This window comes from Ostrinia furnacalis, unplaced genomic scaffold (genome assembly GCF_004193835.3).
Source record: "Ostrinia furnacalis isolate ACB-3 unplaced genomic scaffold, ASM419383v2 OfSCF1172, whole genome shotgun sequence".
In the NCBI taxonomy this organism is placed as follows: domain Eukaryota; kingdom Metazoa; phylum Arthropoda; class Insecta; order Lepidoptera; family Crambidae; genus Ostrinia; species Ostrinia furnacalis.
In genome coordinates this window covers 1202013-1217984 of record NW_021131411.1, presented here as the reverse complement: position 1 = coordinate 1217984, position 15972 = coordinate 1202013, and the positions used below count along the sequence as shown (strand labels likewise).

General features: G+C 39.0%; 3 protein-coding genes across 3 annotated transcripts; 1 reads left to right on the top strand and 2 right to left on the bottom strand.

Moving 5' to 3' along the window:
- Positions 1-318: 318 nt before the first annotated feature.
- On the top strand, positions 319-1805 carry LOC114351704 (uncharacterized). The gene is made up of 2 exons (XM_028303006.1): positions 319-537; positions 751-1805. Exons 1-2 carry the CDS (start codon positions 319-321, stop codon positions 1417-1419), a joined length of 888 nt encoding a protein of 295 aa, XP_028158807.1. The 3' UTR covers positions 1420-1805.
- Positions 1806-9468: 7663 nt separating this feature from the next.
- On the bottom strand, positions 9469-15969 carry LOC114351726 (uncharacterized). The gene is made up of 6 exons (XM_028303024.1): positions 15699-15969; positions 15415-15600; positions 15187-15316; positions 14963-15111; positions 14390-14494; positions 9469-9994 (listed from the first exon to the last, which is right to left on the bottom strand). Exons 1-6 carry the CDS (start codon positions 15744-15746, stop codon positions 9842-9844), a joined length of 771 nt encoding a protein of 256 aa, XP_028158825.1. The 5' UTR covers positions 15747-15969; the 3' UTR covers positions 9469-9841.
- LOC114351725 (insulin-like growth factor-binding protein complex acid labile subunit) lies at positions 10784-12911 on the bottom strand. The gene is made up of 3 exons (XM_028303023.1): positions 12515-12911; positions 12154-12396; positions 10784-11968 (listed from the first exon to the last, which is right to left on the bottom strand). Exons 1-3 carry the CDS (start codon positions 12734-12736, stop codon positions 11156-11158), a joined length of 1278 nt encoding a protein of 425 aa, XP_028158824.1. The 5' UTR covers positions 12737-12911; the 3' UTR covers positions 10784-11155.
- Positions 15970-15972: the final 3 nt, after the last annotated feature.

The following is a 15972-nucleotide window of genomic DNA, read 5'->3' as shown; positions in this document are numbered from 1 at the left end:
GCAAGCAGCCCTACGGAGACGCAAGAGGCGTGGAGGTATGTTACCACGAGGAAAAGTTATTTTAAAGGTTAAACGGTACGCGTCGGACTAGCTACAACTACGGCACCTTCAGCCACGCCAGTGACGTGTGGAGCTACGGCGTCACGCTCTGGGAGATGTTCTCATTTGGCAAGCAGCCCTATGGCGACGCAAGAGGCGTGGAGGTACGTGAAAGAGAAAACATTTATATCTAAGTTTAGAAGGTAGCAATCGTGGCGTTCTACAATTATCTTCAGCCACGCGAGTGACGTGTGGAGCTACGGCGTCACGCTCTGATAGATGTTCGCATTCGGCGAGCAGCCCTATGGCGACGCAAGAGGCGTGGAGGTACGTGACAACCGGAAGAAAAACATTTATTTTGAGCTCAAGTGGTACAAGACGGAGTCCTACAACTACGGCACCTTCAGCCACGCGAGTGACGTGTGGAGCTACGGCGTCACGCTCTGGGAGATGTTCTCATTCGGCAAGCAGCCCTATGGCGACGCACGAGGCGTGGAGGTATGTAACTACGAGGAAAAAAGTTATTTTAAAGGTTAAACGGTACGCGTCGGACTAGCTACAACTACGGCACCTTCAGCCACGCGAGTGACGTGTGGAGCTACGGCGTCACGCTCTGATAGATGTTCGCATTCGGCAAGCAGCCCTATGGCGACGCACGAGGCGTGGAGGTACGTGAGAGATAAAACATTTATATCTAAGCTTAGAAAGTAGCAATCGTCGGCGTTCTACAACTATGGCACCTTCAGCCACGCGAATGACGTGTGGATCTACGGAGTCACGCTCTGGGATATGTTCTCATTTGGCAAGCAGCCCTACGGAGACGCAAGAGGCGTGGAGGTATGTACCAAGAGAAAAAAAACATTTATATTTAAGCTTAGAGGGTACGCATCGGTATCCTACAACTACGGCACCTTCAGCCACGCGAGTGACGTGTGGAGCTACGGCGTCACGCTCTGGGAGATGTACTCATTTGGCAAGCAGCCCTATGGCGACGCAAGAGGCGTGGAGGTACGTACCAAGAGAAAAAAAAACCATTTATATTTAAGCTTAGACGGTACGCATCAGTGTCCTACAACTACGGTACCTTCAGCCACGCGAGTGACGTGTGGAGCTACGGAGTCACGCTCTGGGAGATGTCCTCATTCGGCAAGCAGCCCTATGGCGACGCAAGAGGCGTGGACGTACGTGACAACTCGAAAAAAAAGTCATTTTACGCTCAAGTGGTACGCGCTTGGGTCCTGCAACTACGGCACCTTCAGCCACGCGAGTGACGTGTGGAGCTACGGCGTCACGCTCTGGGAGATGTTCTCATTTGGCAAGCAGCCCTACGGAGACGCAAGAGGCGTGGAGGTACGTGACAGAGAAAACATTTATATCTAAGCTTAGAAGGTAGCAATCGTGGGCGTTCTACAATTATCTTCAGCCACGCGAGTGACGTGTGGAGCTACGGCGTCACGCTCTGGGAGATGTTCTCCTTCGGCAAGCAGCCCTACGGAGACGCAAGAGGCGTGGAGGTACGTGAGAGATAAAACATTTATATCTAAGCTTAGAAAGTAGCAATCGTCGGCGTTCTACAACTATGGCACCTTCAGCCACGGCAGTGACGTGTGGAGCTACGGAGTCACGCTCTGGGAGATGTTCTCATTCGGCAAGCAGCCCTATGGCGACGCAAGAGGCGTGGAGGTACGTGACCAGGAGAAAAAAACATCTATTTGAAGGTTTAGTGGTACACGCCCGAGTCCTACAACTATGGCACCTTCAGCCACGCGAGTGACGGCGTCACGCTCTAGGAGATATTCTCTTTTGGCAAGCAGCCCTACGGAGACGCACGAGACGTGGAGATGAGAGAAAAATATGTTCATAAGAGCACTGCCAAACAGGCAACCAGTTAGTTAGGCCTAGGATGCGCGCCGCGATAAGCTTTTACGCGCCATTTTATCGACATTACGCGATAAGCCCATTTTAGCCCATACATTTGACGTCTAAAATCATCGATAATATTTTATGACGGCGCGCGTCCTAGCCCGGCTAGATCATTGGGGGATGTGGGTAACAGTAGTAGACGTCCTGTGATTGTATGTGTGTTGATGATAAAGAGCACTTTCCACGTCTCAACATAATTAACCCTATCACTGTTTCGGGGCAACGAATGATAAGTCTCGTAAATTGACTCGTGTCTCAACAAGTAGCATTGACATCCGTTTTATATGATACGAATCTAGCTNAAATGTAGGTAAATATAACCTCTTACGCGGGTGACAGTATAAGGTCACAATAATAGTATTTCGTTTCTAAAATATGCACTACTGTTGTAAATATAAAACAACCTGTTTCGAAAGAATGTGAATGAATGAAATGTTAACAAAATCCAACGTAATATTTTCGTAATTGCACTGTCAAATCGGTCCTAAGTATTTGCACAATTTGCACCATAAACACAATGCAATACACAGATTTAAACGTTATTTCACTTATAATTACATAAAACAGTAACAGTGATGAGTTTAGAGACCTTTTATGATATTAAATTAAATAAAAATCAGTAAATAAATTGGGACAAGTTCAAATCAGCTGTTAGCGGTAGTGTTGCCACAGAAAATACTATAACGATAAAAATACCTAAAAGCAAGCGAATAATAAAACCTTGGATGACAAATGGAATTTTGAAATGTATTAGAAATCGTAATAAGCTGCAAAAAGAAACTAGAGATGATCCATTAAACGAAATAAAAAAAATAACATTTACTCAATATAGAAATTACTGTAACAAGCTAATAAAGAAACTTAAAAGAAAATATGAAAGGCAACTCATTGAAAACTCCATAAACAACAATAAAATTCTGTGGAAAAACATAAAAACACTAACGTACACTTGCAAATCAAATAAATTAAATTCTGAACTTACATGCCTTAAATCAGNAGTGACGTGTGGAGCTACGGAGTCACGCTCTGGGAGATGTTCTCATTTGGCAAGCAGCCCTACGGTGACGCAAGAGGCGTGGAGGTATGTAACTACGAGGAAAAAAGTTATTTTGAAGGTTAAACGGTACGCGTCGAACTAGCTACAACTACGGCACCTTCAGCCACGCGAGTGACGTGTGGAGCTACGGCGTCACGCTCTGGGAGATGTTCTCATTTGGCAAGCAGCCCTATGGCGACGCTAGAGGCGTGGAGGTATGTTACCACGAGGAAAAGTTATTTTAAAGGTTAAACGGTACGCGTCGGACTAGCTACAACTACGGCACCTTCAGCCACGCCAGTGACGTGTGGAGCTACGGAGTCACGCTCTGGGAGATGTTCTCATTCGGCAAGCAGCCCTATGGAGACGCAAGAGGCGTGGAGGTATGTGACAACGAGGAGAAAACATTTATATTTAATTTTAGGAGGTACGCATCGGCGTCCTGCAACTATGGCACCTTTAGCCTCGCGAGTGACGTGTGGAGCTACGGCGTCACGCTCTGGGAGATGTTCTCATTCGGCAAGCAGCCCTATGGAGACGCAAGAAGCGTGGAGGTAAGTGATAACCAGAAAAAACCTGTTATTTTAAGCTCAAGTGGTACAAGACGGAGTCCTACAACTACGGCACCTTCAGCCACGCGAGTGACGTGTGGAGCTACGGCGTCACGCTCTGATAGATGTTCGCATTCGGCGAGCAGCCCTATGGCGACGCAAGAGGCGTGGAGGTATGTGACAACGAGGAGAAAACATTTATATTTAAGTTTAGGAGGTACGCATTATTGTCCTACAACTACAGCACCTTCAGCCACGCGAGTGGCGTGTGGAGCTACGGCGTCACGCTCTGATAGATGTTCGCATTCGGCGAGCAGCCCTATGGAGACGCAAGAGGCGTGGAGGTACGTACCAAGAGAAAAAAAAACCATTTATATTTAAGCTTAGACCGTACGCATCGGCGTCCTGCAACTATGGCACCTTCAGCCACGCCAGTGACGTGTGGAGCTACGGAGTCACGCTCTGGGAGATGTTCTCATTTGGCAAGCAGCCCTACGGTGACGCAAGAGGCGTGGAGGTACGTGACAACCAGAAAAAAAGATATTTTAGGCTCAAGTGGTACGCGCATGGGTCCTGCAAATACGGTACCTTCAGCCACGCGAGTGACGTGTGGAGCTACGGAGTCACGCTCTGGGAGATGTCCTCATTCGGCAAGCAGCCCTATGGCGACGCAAGAGGCGTGGACGTACGTGACAACTCGAAAAAAAAGTCATTTTACGCTCAAGTGGTACGCGCTTGGGTCCTGCAACTACGGCACCTTCAGCCACGCGAGTGACGTGTGGAGCTACGGCGTCACGCTCTGGGAGATGTTCTCATTTGGCAAGCAGCCCTACGGAGACGCAAGAGGCGTGGAGGTACGTGACAACCGGAAGAAAAACATTTATTTTGAGCTCAAGTGGTACAAGACGGGAGTCCTACAACTACGGCACCTTTAGCCACGCCAGTGACGTGTGGAGCTACGGAGTCACGCTCTGGGAGATGTTCTCATTTGGCAAGCAGCCCTATGGCGACGCTAGAGGCGTGGAGGTACGTGACAACGAGGAGAAAACATTTATATTTAATTTTAGGAGGCACGCATCAGTGTCCTACAACTACGGCACCTTCAGCCACGCGAGTGACGTGTGGAGCTACGGCGTCACGCTCTGGGAGATGTTCTCATTCGGCAAGCAGCCCTACGGAGACGCAAGAGGCGTGGAGGTATGTTATCACGAGGAAAAGTTATTGTAAAGGTTAAACGGTACGCGTCGGACTAGCTACAACTACGGAACCTTCAGCCACGCCAGTGACGTGTGGAGCTACGGCGTCACGCTCTGGGAGATGTTCTCATTTGGCAAGCAGCCCTACGGAGACGCAAGAGGCGTGGAGGTACGTGACAACGAGGAGAAAACATTTCTATTTAACTTTAGGAGGTACGCATCAGTGTCCTACAACTACGGCACCTTCAGCCACGCGAGTGACGTGTGGAGCTACGGAGTCACGCTCTGGGAGATGTTCTCATTCGGCAAGCAGCCCTATGGCGATGCACGAGGCGTGGAGGTACGTGACAACCAGAAAAAACCTGTTATTTTAAGCTCAAGTGGTACGCGCCTCAGTCCTACTACGGCGTCACGCTCTGGGGGATGTTCTCATTTGGCAAGCTGTCTTACGGAGACGCAAAAGGCGTAGAGGTGAGAGAAAAAAATGTTCATTCTAAGAGCACTTCCAAAGAGGCTACCAGTAGAATAGGATGCGGGATTATTCCACTTTGTTCACCTGGGTGGATTTTTAGTGTCCTCATTTCACATCGTAACTATTTCACCCAGGTCACCCTTTGTTCGCCCAGGAATTAATTCACCCAGGTGAACAGATGCGAAAACAAAGTGGAATAATCTGATGCGCGCCGCGATAAGCTTTCATCGATAGATTTTAAGAGCGTTTACGCGAAGCGCGGCGTTTCAAGGGGCATCATTGGAAATTATTCGCGCGCGGCGTTTTTTAATAGTTTTCAAATGTTTATAGCAAAACAATAACAATGAATTAAATATCGTTTCAAAGTAAATATTTTAAAGAAGATGATGTTTTATTAAATTAAGCTATTTTTATGTTGAATAAAGAAAAAATATTGGTGAAAAAATCACTTTGATTTTTGGGTATTTCACGTTCTTTTAATTTGTGATTTCTTATTGTAAAATGCTTAAATCTAAAAATTTTCTCAGATAACTATTTGCCCAAGGATCTATGCTATAGGATATAAATGTTTGTTAAATCGTTTTCACAGTATTTTTATAAAAAAATCAGCTTGTAAACTGACGCTAAAGTGGAAATTTACAAAACCTGTGTGGACTTATCTTGATAGAATTCTTAAATACTAAACTAATCGCAATATTTTCTCAATTAACTATTTAGACGACGAAATTGCCTAACTATTTATGCCTATAACATATTTGTAGTATTACTGGTTAATGATTGTAACGAGTTGAAAAAGTACTGTTTTTGCGCCAAACGGCGTAAACTCTCTTAACATGGCGCGCATCCTAGCTCAGCTGGAAATCATTGGAGGATGTGTGTAACAGTAGTACAACACGTCCTGTGGCTGTGTGTATGCTGACGATGGAGAGCACTTTAGAGGTCTCAACGCATTTTTTCACATTATCTCTACCACTGCTTAGGGACAATGAATGATACAATAGTCTCTTAAATGGATTCATGTTTCAAAAAGTTGCATTGACATCCGTTTTATATGATACCACATTCAGTCATATTATCTATATCAGATAATCCAAAAATGCATGCAATCATTTATAGATTCTTAATATTACAAACAAATAACGTCATTTCTGTTATATTAATTTTAGTGGTTTGTGATTTGTAGAATCTCCATTGCTTTGTGCATTGCACAAAGTTAGACTGACTTTGTTTGTTGACTGATTATTCCATGAAATATATTGGCAGGACTGGCCACATCATAAAAATACAGCATCTTCAGTTTCACGCAGATAAAGTCGCAAAAATAACAATTACTACCTTTAACTTTTAGCATTGCAAATGTTAACCATTCCTCTTCCCACAGGCGATACAAGTGGTAGAGAGCGGTCAGCGGCTCGAACGTCCCGCAGACTGCCCCGACGAGATCTACCAAGTCATGCTGGACTGCTGGGCCTACTGTCCCGACGCAAGGCCCTCCTTCGGCGAGTTGGTAGACGTGTTCTCACGCCACCCAGACTACGTCAATATCAGCCAGCTAGCGCTAGACAACGACGACGCGCTCGCGTGAACAGGTTAAGTTATAAAGCTTCAACCACACCAACGTGGACAACAATGAGGGTTTTCGCGTATCAAAGATCCGCTAGATGGCGGGACGTGGATGTGGGGTCTGACTGCTGCGTGATTGGTGGATTTTGACATATCTGTCAATGTCATGTCAAAAATAACCAATCATGCAGCATTTGGACCTCCCATCTACGTATTGCCATCTGGCGGATTTTTCAATCGCGAAAACCCTCATTGGACTGTCATGGGTCGCGCGACCTGTCATTGGCCGATGATCGCGCCGACGATGGCGATATGCACGCGTTGGTGTCGTTGAAGCATAATAGTCAATTAGTATATCGTTTTGATGTAAAGGCGACGGCACATTCACTAAGCTGTTTGTAATATGATGTGCGATAATGTGTGTCGACTATACGGCATAAGAGCTCTTATCGTTTTTTTCTAAATGTTTATTTTTGGGACTTTATTGGACTTTTGAAAATNTTTATTGGACTTTTGAAAAGAAATTTTACACGTCCCAGCATAATTTAAAACCTGCTACAGTATCGGGTGAATAAGAGACCTGTAAAGTTTACATCAAATAACTTATTAAATTATGATAAACGCTGAAAAGACATCTACATAGGTAACAGTTTTTTATCTATACCACTACTGGTCTTCCGACGTTCAGATTAAAGACGTTTGACCGATTTATATCATGTTGTTACGCTAAATAACTGGTAATAGGTATGTTGATATCTAACATAACAGGTGGTTTGACACGGCGATTTAACGCCAAGTAAATATTTTATGCTACCTAGGTACGTAATGTATAATTTTTTTTGAGTGCAGTTTAATTCGCTGCAAAAATACAAACTTCTTATGAACTGAAAACTGATTTGAAAACATTGTTAGAAATAAGTGTAACGTCGCTTTTCGAAATTTTTATTTTTTGACTTGGGGCCTTGGTGTATGAATGCAAGTAATTTTATTGAACACATTGTAACCTACGGGCTTATTTCACATTATAATAGTTTAATTACACTGATACTAGATATCTTAACGAGCTTCCTTTTCCAACAGAATTTGAACAAATTACTGAAGTTAGTTTACTTTTATTGCAATGATAGGCTGTTATGCATCAGTGAATTATTATCTTCGTTTTATGAATGATCCCGCTAGTATTTTTTATTGTACAGCGTGATTGAGATCTAAATGAGAATTTTAGGAACTAAATTTTTTCATAGATTTTCTATGCACAGACATTTAATTTTCAGTTCCAAAAATTGTCAGACGCATCAATTACGCTGTATAATTTACATTAGAGTGTTGTTTAAATGTTTTGATTATATGAATGGGTGAGATGGTGAAAGCTGGAATGCCATGATGTGCCTGATAACGTATTGTTTTAGTATTAATATAATTCAACCACTTGTAAATATAATTTAGATATTTAAATTATGTATTTGTAATCAATGTTAATTTTATGATAATGATAAGATTTTATTATAGATAGATTGATAATGCATTTCCATGTATCACTCATCCTAGGCTAGTTTGATTCTTACTGTATTAGCAGCATTTTTCTCTTCTCTCTCTAATCTGAGCATTTCTAATGTTTTGTTCCTTTACAACCAAAATAATATTATGAATTGAATATTTTTTTATTAGAATAAAAATCCAGAGTAGTTATATTTTTACATTCCATTTTTATAGTAGCATTATTACATGAGATGTGAAAATGCTGTATCCGCTTAAATTTATTGTACTTTATTCACCTTTAAAATAGTAATAATACAAATTAGTTAATTAACAGCATTTAAATCAATTCGGATTGTTTTGGGGAATGGGCCATTTACATGCCATAGTTAAAACATTTAATTGCCATGAGGTTGTGTTACGATATGTACAAAAGTTTATATAGTTACCGAAATTGTTTATTTTATTAAGAATTTATATTAAATTCTGCATGAGTCTGAATTTTAGCTTATGATTTTAATGATAATTTTATATTTTGACAGATCATATTATTATTATATTAATTAATCAAAATGTGATAATGGTATTTATAAAAATAAATAAACTTTACATAAATTATAAGATTTTTTAAATAATCATAACATTAGAATAGTGTCCGACCGAATGTTCGGTTTCGGTTTCGTTTTCGGTTGAGTTTCGGTAAAAACACGAGTTTCGGTTTAGTTTCGTTTTCGGCGGCAAACTTGCCGAAACTACGACCGAAACCGAATGTGCATTCGGGAGTTTCCGCGCTGTTATCGGTCATGTTCGGCGCGTTGAAAGAGTGAATGAATCCGATCAGAGCCAATGTCGTGATTCGCTCGCTTGTTTGTTTGCTGTTAGTTTTGTTAATGGGGATGTTGCCTGGGTCAAAGAGCAAGAGTTTTAATTAGTCCGTCAGTTAACTTATAAAAAAATACTCTACACGTATTTTTCACTTTTTCAAACTAATGAAAATTTAAAGAGATAAAGCGCCCCAAAGTTCATAAGAAGAGGCCCGTGACGTCAACGCTTGCTTAAAAATGCCGCACGTTGTGACGTCGTGCGCAACTTCAACGCACCATAACTTTGTAATTATTTGTTAGATTGACAAATAAAAATATATGTGTCCAATATTTTTTGATATTAAACATTACGGACTAAAAAAATTTTTTAAGGCAACTAGCCTAATACAACTATGATTGTACTTCATAGTTGTTAACTTAGTGGGAATTGCAAGTAGACTACTCGAATATTATGATAGTTACTTAGATATCACCTAATATTTGTGATTTTCTGATGTGAGACTAGAGATCTAACATCATCCACTAATACTGTTATTTAAATCATGACTTAAGCTGAGTTACACCACCTAACTTTAATGGTAACTATTACGATAACCGGTGTATTTTATATGGAGTTTGACAGATTTTTGATGTTTGTCACAGTTAAAGTTAGATGGTGCAACCCACCCTTATTCTTACAACAAATAAAACGGCGACCACAAGGGCCACCCATTTCCCCATATTGTTCATATCACTGCCAAATAAATATGGTAGATTTTATTCTAGCTAAATATATTAGAATTCTGCCGCTGTGATGCCGTTGCAGGGTAGCACCTCTTCATTGTGTAGTCGATGCCAAGAAGAGCATTCCTGACATCATGTACTGTCGAAGTTATAGTTTCGAATGTGCCAGCCAATCTGTCCACTGCCAATGCCTGATGAATGTGGTAGCGAGTTTTCGAGTGATTTATTTTTAATTTGGTAAGTTTTATCTCGTTTTATGTCGTTATAACATAAGAGCGGGTAGTAAACATTAAAAAAAAATTTTTGGTTCGCAAATGCTATACGTAAACAAACATTAGTTAGGTAGTTAGTAATGAATATAGTGCATTGGTGATAATATTATGGATTCAGAGTTTCAAAGTTCATTTTAATATTTATCACCAAGGTATCCAAGTGGCAAGTACACAGTAGATAGGTACTAACGAAACCTCGATATCATTTTTGAAGATCTATCCATAGATACCCCACACGTATGTGTTTGATGAAAAAACATTTTTGAGTTTCAGTTCTAAGTATTGGGAGCCCCCAATATTTATAATCTATTATTTTTTTTATTTTTGCATAAAAATCTTAATGCGGTTCACATAATACCATCTACCTACCAAGTTTCAACAGTATAGCTCTTATAGTTTCGGAAAAAATGGCTGTGACATACGGACAGACAGACATGACGAATCAAAAAAAATCTAGACTATAAATCCTTATTTTTCTTTTTTAATACACAATTTGACCTTTTAGAGTAAAAAGGCGCTTTATAAGTTTAATTTTAATGCAGTTTAAAGAGAAAACAATAAAGACTGACTGATTATAATAACGTTTTCTTTATTTTTCCCTAAAAATATGAGCCTTGTAAGGAAGTTTCGGTTTCGGCCGAAATAGACACCGTTGCCGAAATTCGGTTTCGGTTTCGGTCGTAAAACTAGTTTCGGTCGGACACTACATTAGAATATAATTACAGACAAAATGGAAACACTAATCGTGCACCTATTATAAAAAATCATTTCACTATAAAAATTTATCTTGTTAAACATCTTACAGATTCTACAACCTTTATTATTTATTGCTAGCTATTAATACACTCATGAGGATGTTATCCTTATTAATATGTAGGTACCTAAGTCATTTTTCTCAGAGTACAAATTCAAAATCTTAGTGCTAAAAATATTTGACTAATTTATACTAATCATAGATAGTGTCACGAAAAATCGTCTCACAACACTGTATCACAATTTTGATAACATACTCCCGATACTACTTTTTGTCCCATTTAGATAACAGTTTTTGTTCTGGTTTATTTAGATATAGTGACCGTTTTATACGACGATGCGGCACGACTCATTATAGGGTGGTGGAGGAGTCTCAGCTCGTTCAGGCGGCCTTATAGCGTCCACTTGCAACGCTGCCGCTTCTACTATCGGCACTCCATAAGTACGGAGCGGCGGGCTTCGATCAGGCAACGACGGATGCCTTCGGTAAGATGGCGGCGTATCTAAATCAGGACTGATCATGTTACTCCAAAGTAAATTCGTCCTCATGTCGGTCTCTCTCACTCTCTGAGCTCGTCTCCTTTGCCGACCTGTTTGAGACCGAATGCAATTTAATTGACCACAGTGACAGAACTTTCTAAGCCATATGTACGTCCCCACTATACCGATAGCTAAACCTAGTTCAATGCCTATGACGAACGCCTGCATTGACGAAAACTCTTTGTCAAACTTCTCGAAAGGTGTGAGAGTTGTTGCTCTAATCTCAGGACCTGTATCATTTTTAGCTGTTGTTCCTGTTATATTCCACACCCTGCTCACATCAACATCTTCTTTTTCCTCTGGAACCATGGATATCATTTTTTCTGACATATTAGGGGCCTTTTTTCTGCATTGCTTCTGGTAAGTTATACCTCTAGAAATAATCCACGATTCGGCAGCTACAAAATCGGATGTGCATTGCCTTAATTGGAAGTAATCGTTTCTTAGTTCTATCCTTTGTAATTTCTTTAGAGGAACTAATAATTTCGTATTTAATGTTATAATGTTGTTTTCACTGATGTCTAATTTTCTAAGTTCGGGTAATCTGATGAATAGTCGGTCTGGGAGTGATTTGATTCTGCAGTTGTTCATGTTAAGCACCTGTAAAGATTAACATAATATGTATAAAATCTAGAGATGTCTGGAAGGAAACGTCTTCAGCAATAAGACCGGCAATTGTTTTCAATATTTATTTATTATTATTTCATGCTATTTGTGCAATAAATTATTTAGATACGAGTGTAACATTCAAAATAATATTAGCGGTTATAAAATTAGCAACTTACTTGTAGTTTTTCATGCATTATAAATGGTTCATTTTTCAAATCATTTTCAAATATATTCGACGATAGGTCCAGCGAAATCAGTTCTGGAGTGTCCCAGAAAAGATCGGAGGGTATGTACCTCAGCCTATTGTTACTGAGGTCCAAATGGGCCAACTTGTCTAATCCTGAGAACGCATGTAAACCTATCCAATATATAACATTGTACGAGAGGTTCAAAACTTCTATGTATAAATAGCCTGCCTCCTGAAAAGAAAGAATTTAAATAATTAATTACTTGTGACTTTATTATGATGAAGTGTGTGGGTGGTTCTCTGCTGCAAACATAATGGCTACACTTTAAGGTACGTAGAGAATTTCTTACCTTAAAACAAAAATTTTCCAATTCACTGATCATATTGTGACTAAGGCTGTATATTTGCACAGCATTGGGCACTCCCACTTCAATACTGATAATGTTCTGATCGACGCATGTTGCTCTATTCATGCCATAGTATAGATCACAGTCACATTTTTTCGGACACAATTCGCCACAAACACAATCCAAAACCACCAGAACTAGAACGTAGGAATATTTCAACTCCATATTTTGCAATTTCGCACAATACTTTCACTGGGGATGTTTATTCGCATTGTGGTGAGTAATCTGATTCTAATAATTCGTATTGCACTGATGCTAACATTAAGTAGAACAACTGAATGACAGCGAAGTTGATAAAACGAGCGTTATCAGGTGCACCTGATAAGGTATTACTTGTATGGTTATACTTAGATAACTACGTCTTTGATAAAAAGTACCAATTAAAATCTAATGGACCACTTTGGGTAGAATTAAAGTTAGTAATAAAAGCTAAGCATTAAAATATAAATAAATTTTAATAACTAAATCTATACTTAATTTATTATTTACATAATTATAGTCAAAAGTAAAATGTTCTTGTTCTTTTTGATATAAATAAAACGAATATTAATTTTACTTTAAATGTCGACACATCACGATAAAATACAACATACTGATAAAAATGTGCTAAGTTAAAGTAGAAACGAGATTGCGACCTTCACATAATTGCGAAATGAACCTTGTTTATGATTTCAAGAAAAATGGCGCGCAAATGCTCATTGAGCCTGCAATGATTTAAATTGGAGCATCAAAGATTATAATGAATGTTGAATTATGTATGTAATTATGATAAACAAGAACCACTTCAGAGAAAGTGTTTTGAATACAACTTCTAACATAATAAGAACTTCTTACCTATTTAAGATTATGATCACAATAATACATAAATTGTTATTGCAATGGCTCAGATAATTGATACACTCTTTCTTAAATTACTATATTTGAGTAGTCCACCAGCGAAATCCACAATTAGTGCGAAAAATTTAGAATATTAAAATTTGAGTGTAACAACTATGATTNTACTTACCTACATACGTACCTCATTACAAATAAGTAGATTAATTATTTTTTCACTAGACAGCAACCCTAACAGCGTAAGAAGAGTTCAGAGGCACGCGATAGAAAGAGACAAAACTTGTAGGTGAATAAAATTGTAGGTACGTAGTGCTGTGCGAGCTGAATTCCACTGTATCGCGTCGCAGCAAGACTCGCATTTATTTAAATCGTCGTGCGGAGTAATCCTTCTGTACCTGTACTATTACTTATTCTGTGATCCTAATCCAAATTATACGGATCTGGATTGTCAACTGTCAAATTTTAATATGTTTTTGGCCAAAATAACTGCGGTTTTTGATGTTTTTACATTTTTATATTGTTTATAGCTTTCCGCCCGCGGCTTCGCCCGCGTGGAATTTTGTCTGTCACAGAAAAACTTTATCGCGCGCGTCCCTGTTTCAAAAACCGGGATAAAAACTATCCTATGTTCTTTCCCGGGACTCAAACTATCTCTATGCCAAATTTCATCAAAATCGGTTGCGAGGTTTAAGCGGGAAAGCGTAACAGACAGACAGACAGACAGAGTTACTTTTGCATTTATAATATTAGTTGGGATAAGACTATTAAACAATATTAAAGTGTAAATGCATCGAAAATTTTGGAAACATAATCTAAAACTGAATTCAATTTGACAGTTGTAATCCGGATTTGGACAAGGATTGAATATGGGAATCGGGCGTTAGTCATCATGAAATATGACTCATCTAGATACCCATAATTCTCTTATTGTAATACATAGATACTGTTCTAAGTAATAGAAAACATAAAGAATGTGTGAATTACCTGTATGTGTGAGGCTTCTGCCAACCGTTCTAGTGACTTTGAGTTATCCATTTGAGCTTGGGCCATCTGCGTCATAGCTGCTGCCTGCTGACCCATCACATCTACCTGAAAGAAAATAATATATCGTATGATAATGATAAAAGTTTATTTGCATAAGACATGTTATAAAGGTGTTACATTTCATTGTGATAGTGAGCACATATTTATAAGGATGATGATGCCAAGATTGCCAAGATTTTAGCATGTAAATTTTAATAATTTATTTTTTTATTTAATTATTAGAAGTTAAAAAATATAAATTCTGACTTGTTTAGTCAAATAAAAGTTCAACAGTAATTGTTTTTAGTTTGGTATTTAATTAGGATTTTATTGCCTTTTCATTGGCATATCTAAGGTCATTTTTCAGGGGAGGGCCTGACCCCTGACATGTCATGTAGCCCAACATTCTGGGGTGGGCACCAGAATGTTAGGTAGTTTTGAAGGCAATTTATTTAATTTAAATGAATTTACCTCTCTCACAGTATAAACCAAAGTATTGACGAAACAAAAGTATGTTAGTAAGATAATACAAACCAGTTTTTCCATCATATTTAATTGTCGCTCATCATTTTCACTCCCAAATAAATTGTCCAATTCATCATCATCCTTTGAAAGGTCATCATCAAGGGAGTCATTATCATCATCACCATTGAGTGGCTCCTGTTTTACACCTTTTTTCTTTCCTGAAAAAATTAAGTAAGTTACAGTTTATTTTCAAACAAATTAAAAATTTTCAGTGTTGTTTAATTTCTACTTACTAGTTGATGTAGTTTTGCTTTCACAGAGGTCTAGGATTTTTTGTTCCAAGGGTGACAGCTTGCCCTGTATCTTTCCTTGCTCAATCTGTTTTTGTCTGTTAATAATACTTCGCCTTTTATCTGACCAGAACTTGAAAAGGAAGAATTCAAGATTATTAATTAAGCAAATTCACAAATTTATGAAGGAAAATAATGAAATCATACATAAAATTACTAAAGTATACTTACTTTGATCCAGCCTTTAGTCGATTTAGCAGCACCATCGATTGAATTAGCAATGTTGGCTAACTCTATCCATAGTTTTTTGAACTTTTGGTGACTAACACCATACCTCAGTTTTCGGTGGGCTAAGTCTGGGTGCTTTTGCATAAAATCAACCACTGCTTTCACTTGTGCTAGTGTAGGCCTGCAGACCTGAAAATAACCCAAGTTTACGATGTTGAGAGGACAATGGGTTATGGAAGGAAATGTTATGTTGTACTTGTTTTTTGATAATACATGACCTAGCTTACCCGACTTCCACTGTCCGTCTTTTCATATTCTACGAAAATCTCTGCCATTTCTAATAAAATCCTTTTCAGAAAGAGGTAAATATAGGTTTATGTAAACACGTAAACTACAAGTAATAAATATAACACAAAACCTCCTTATTTAAATCTAACAACACTGTATGATCAAAATCTTACTAATTCTGACAAAAACAAACAAATAGAAGATGCTAAATTAGATTAAAATTTGGAAAATATTGCTGAAAAACGATTCAACAAACAAAGCAAATTGACCGCC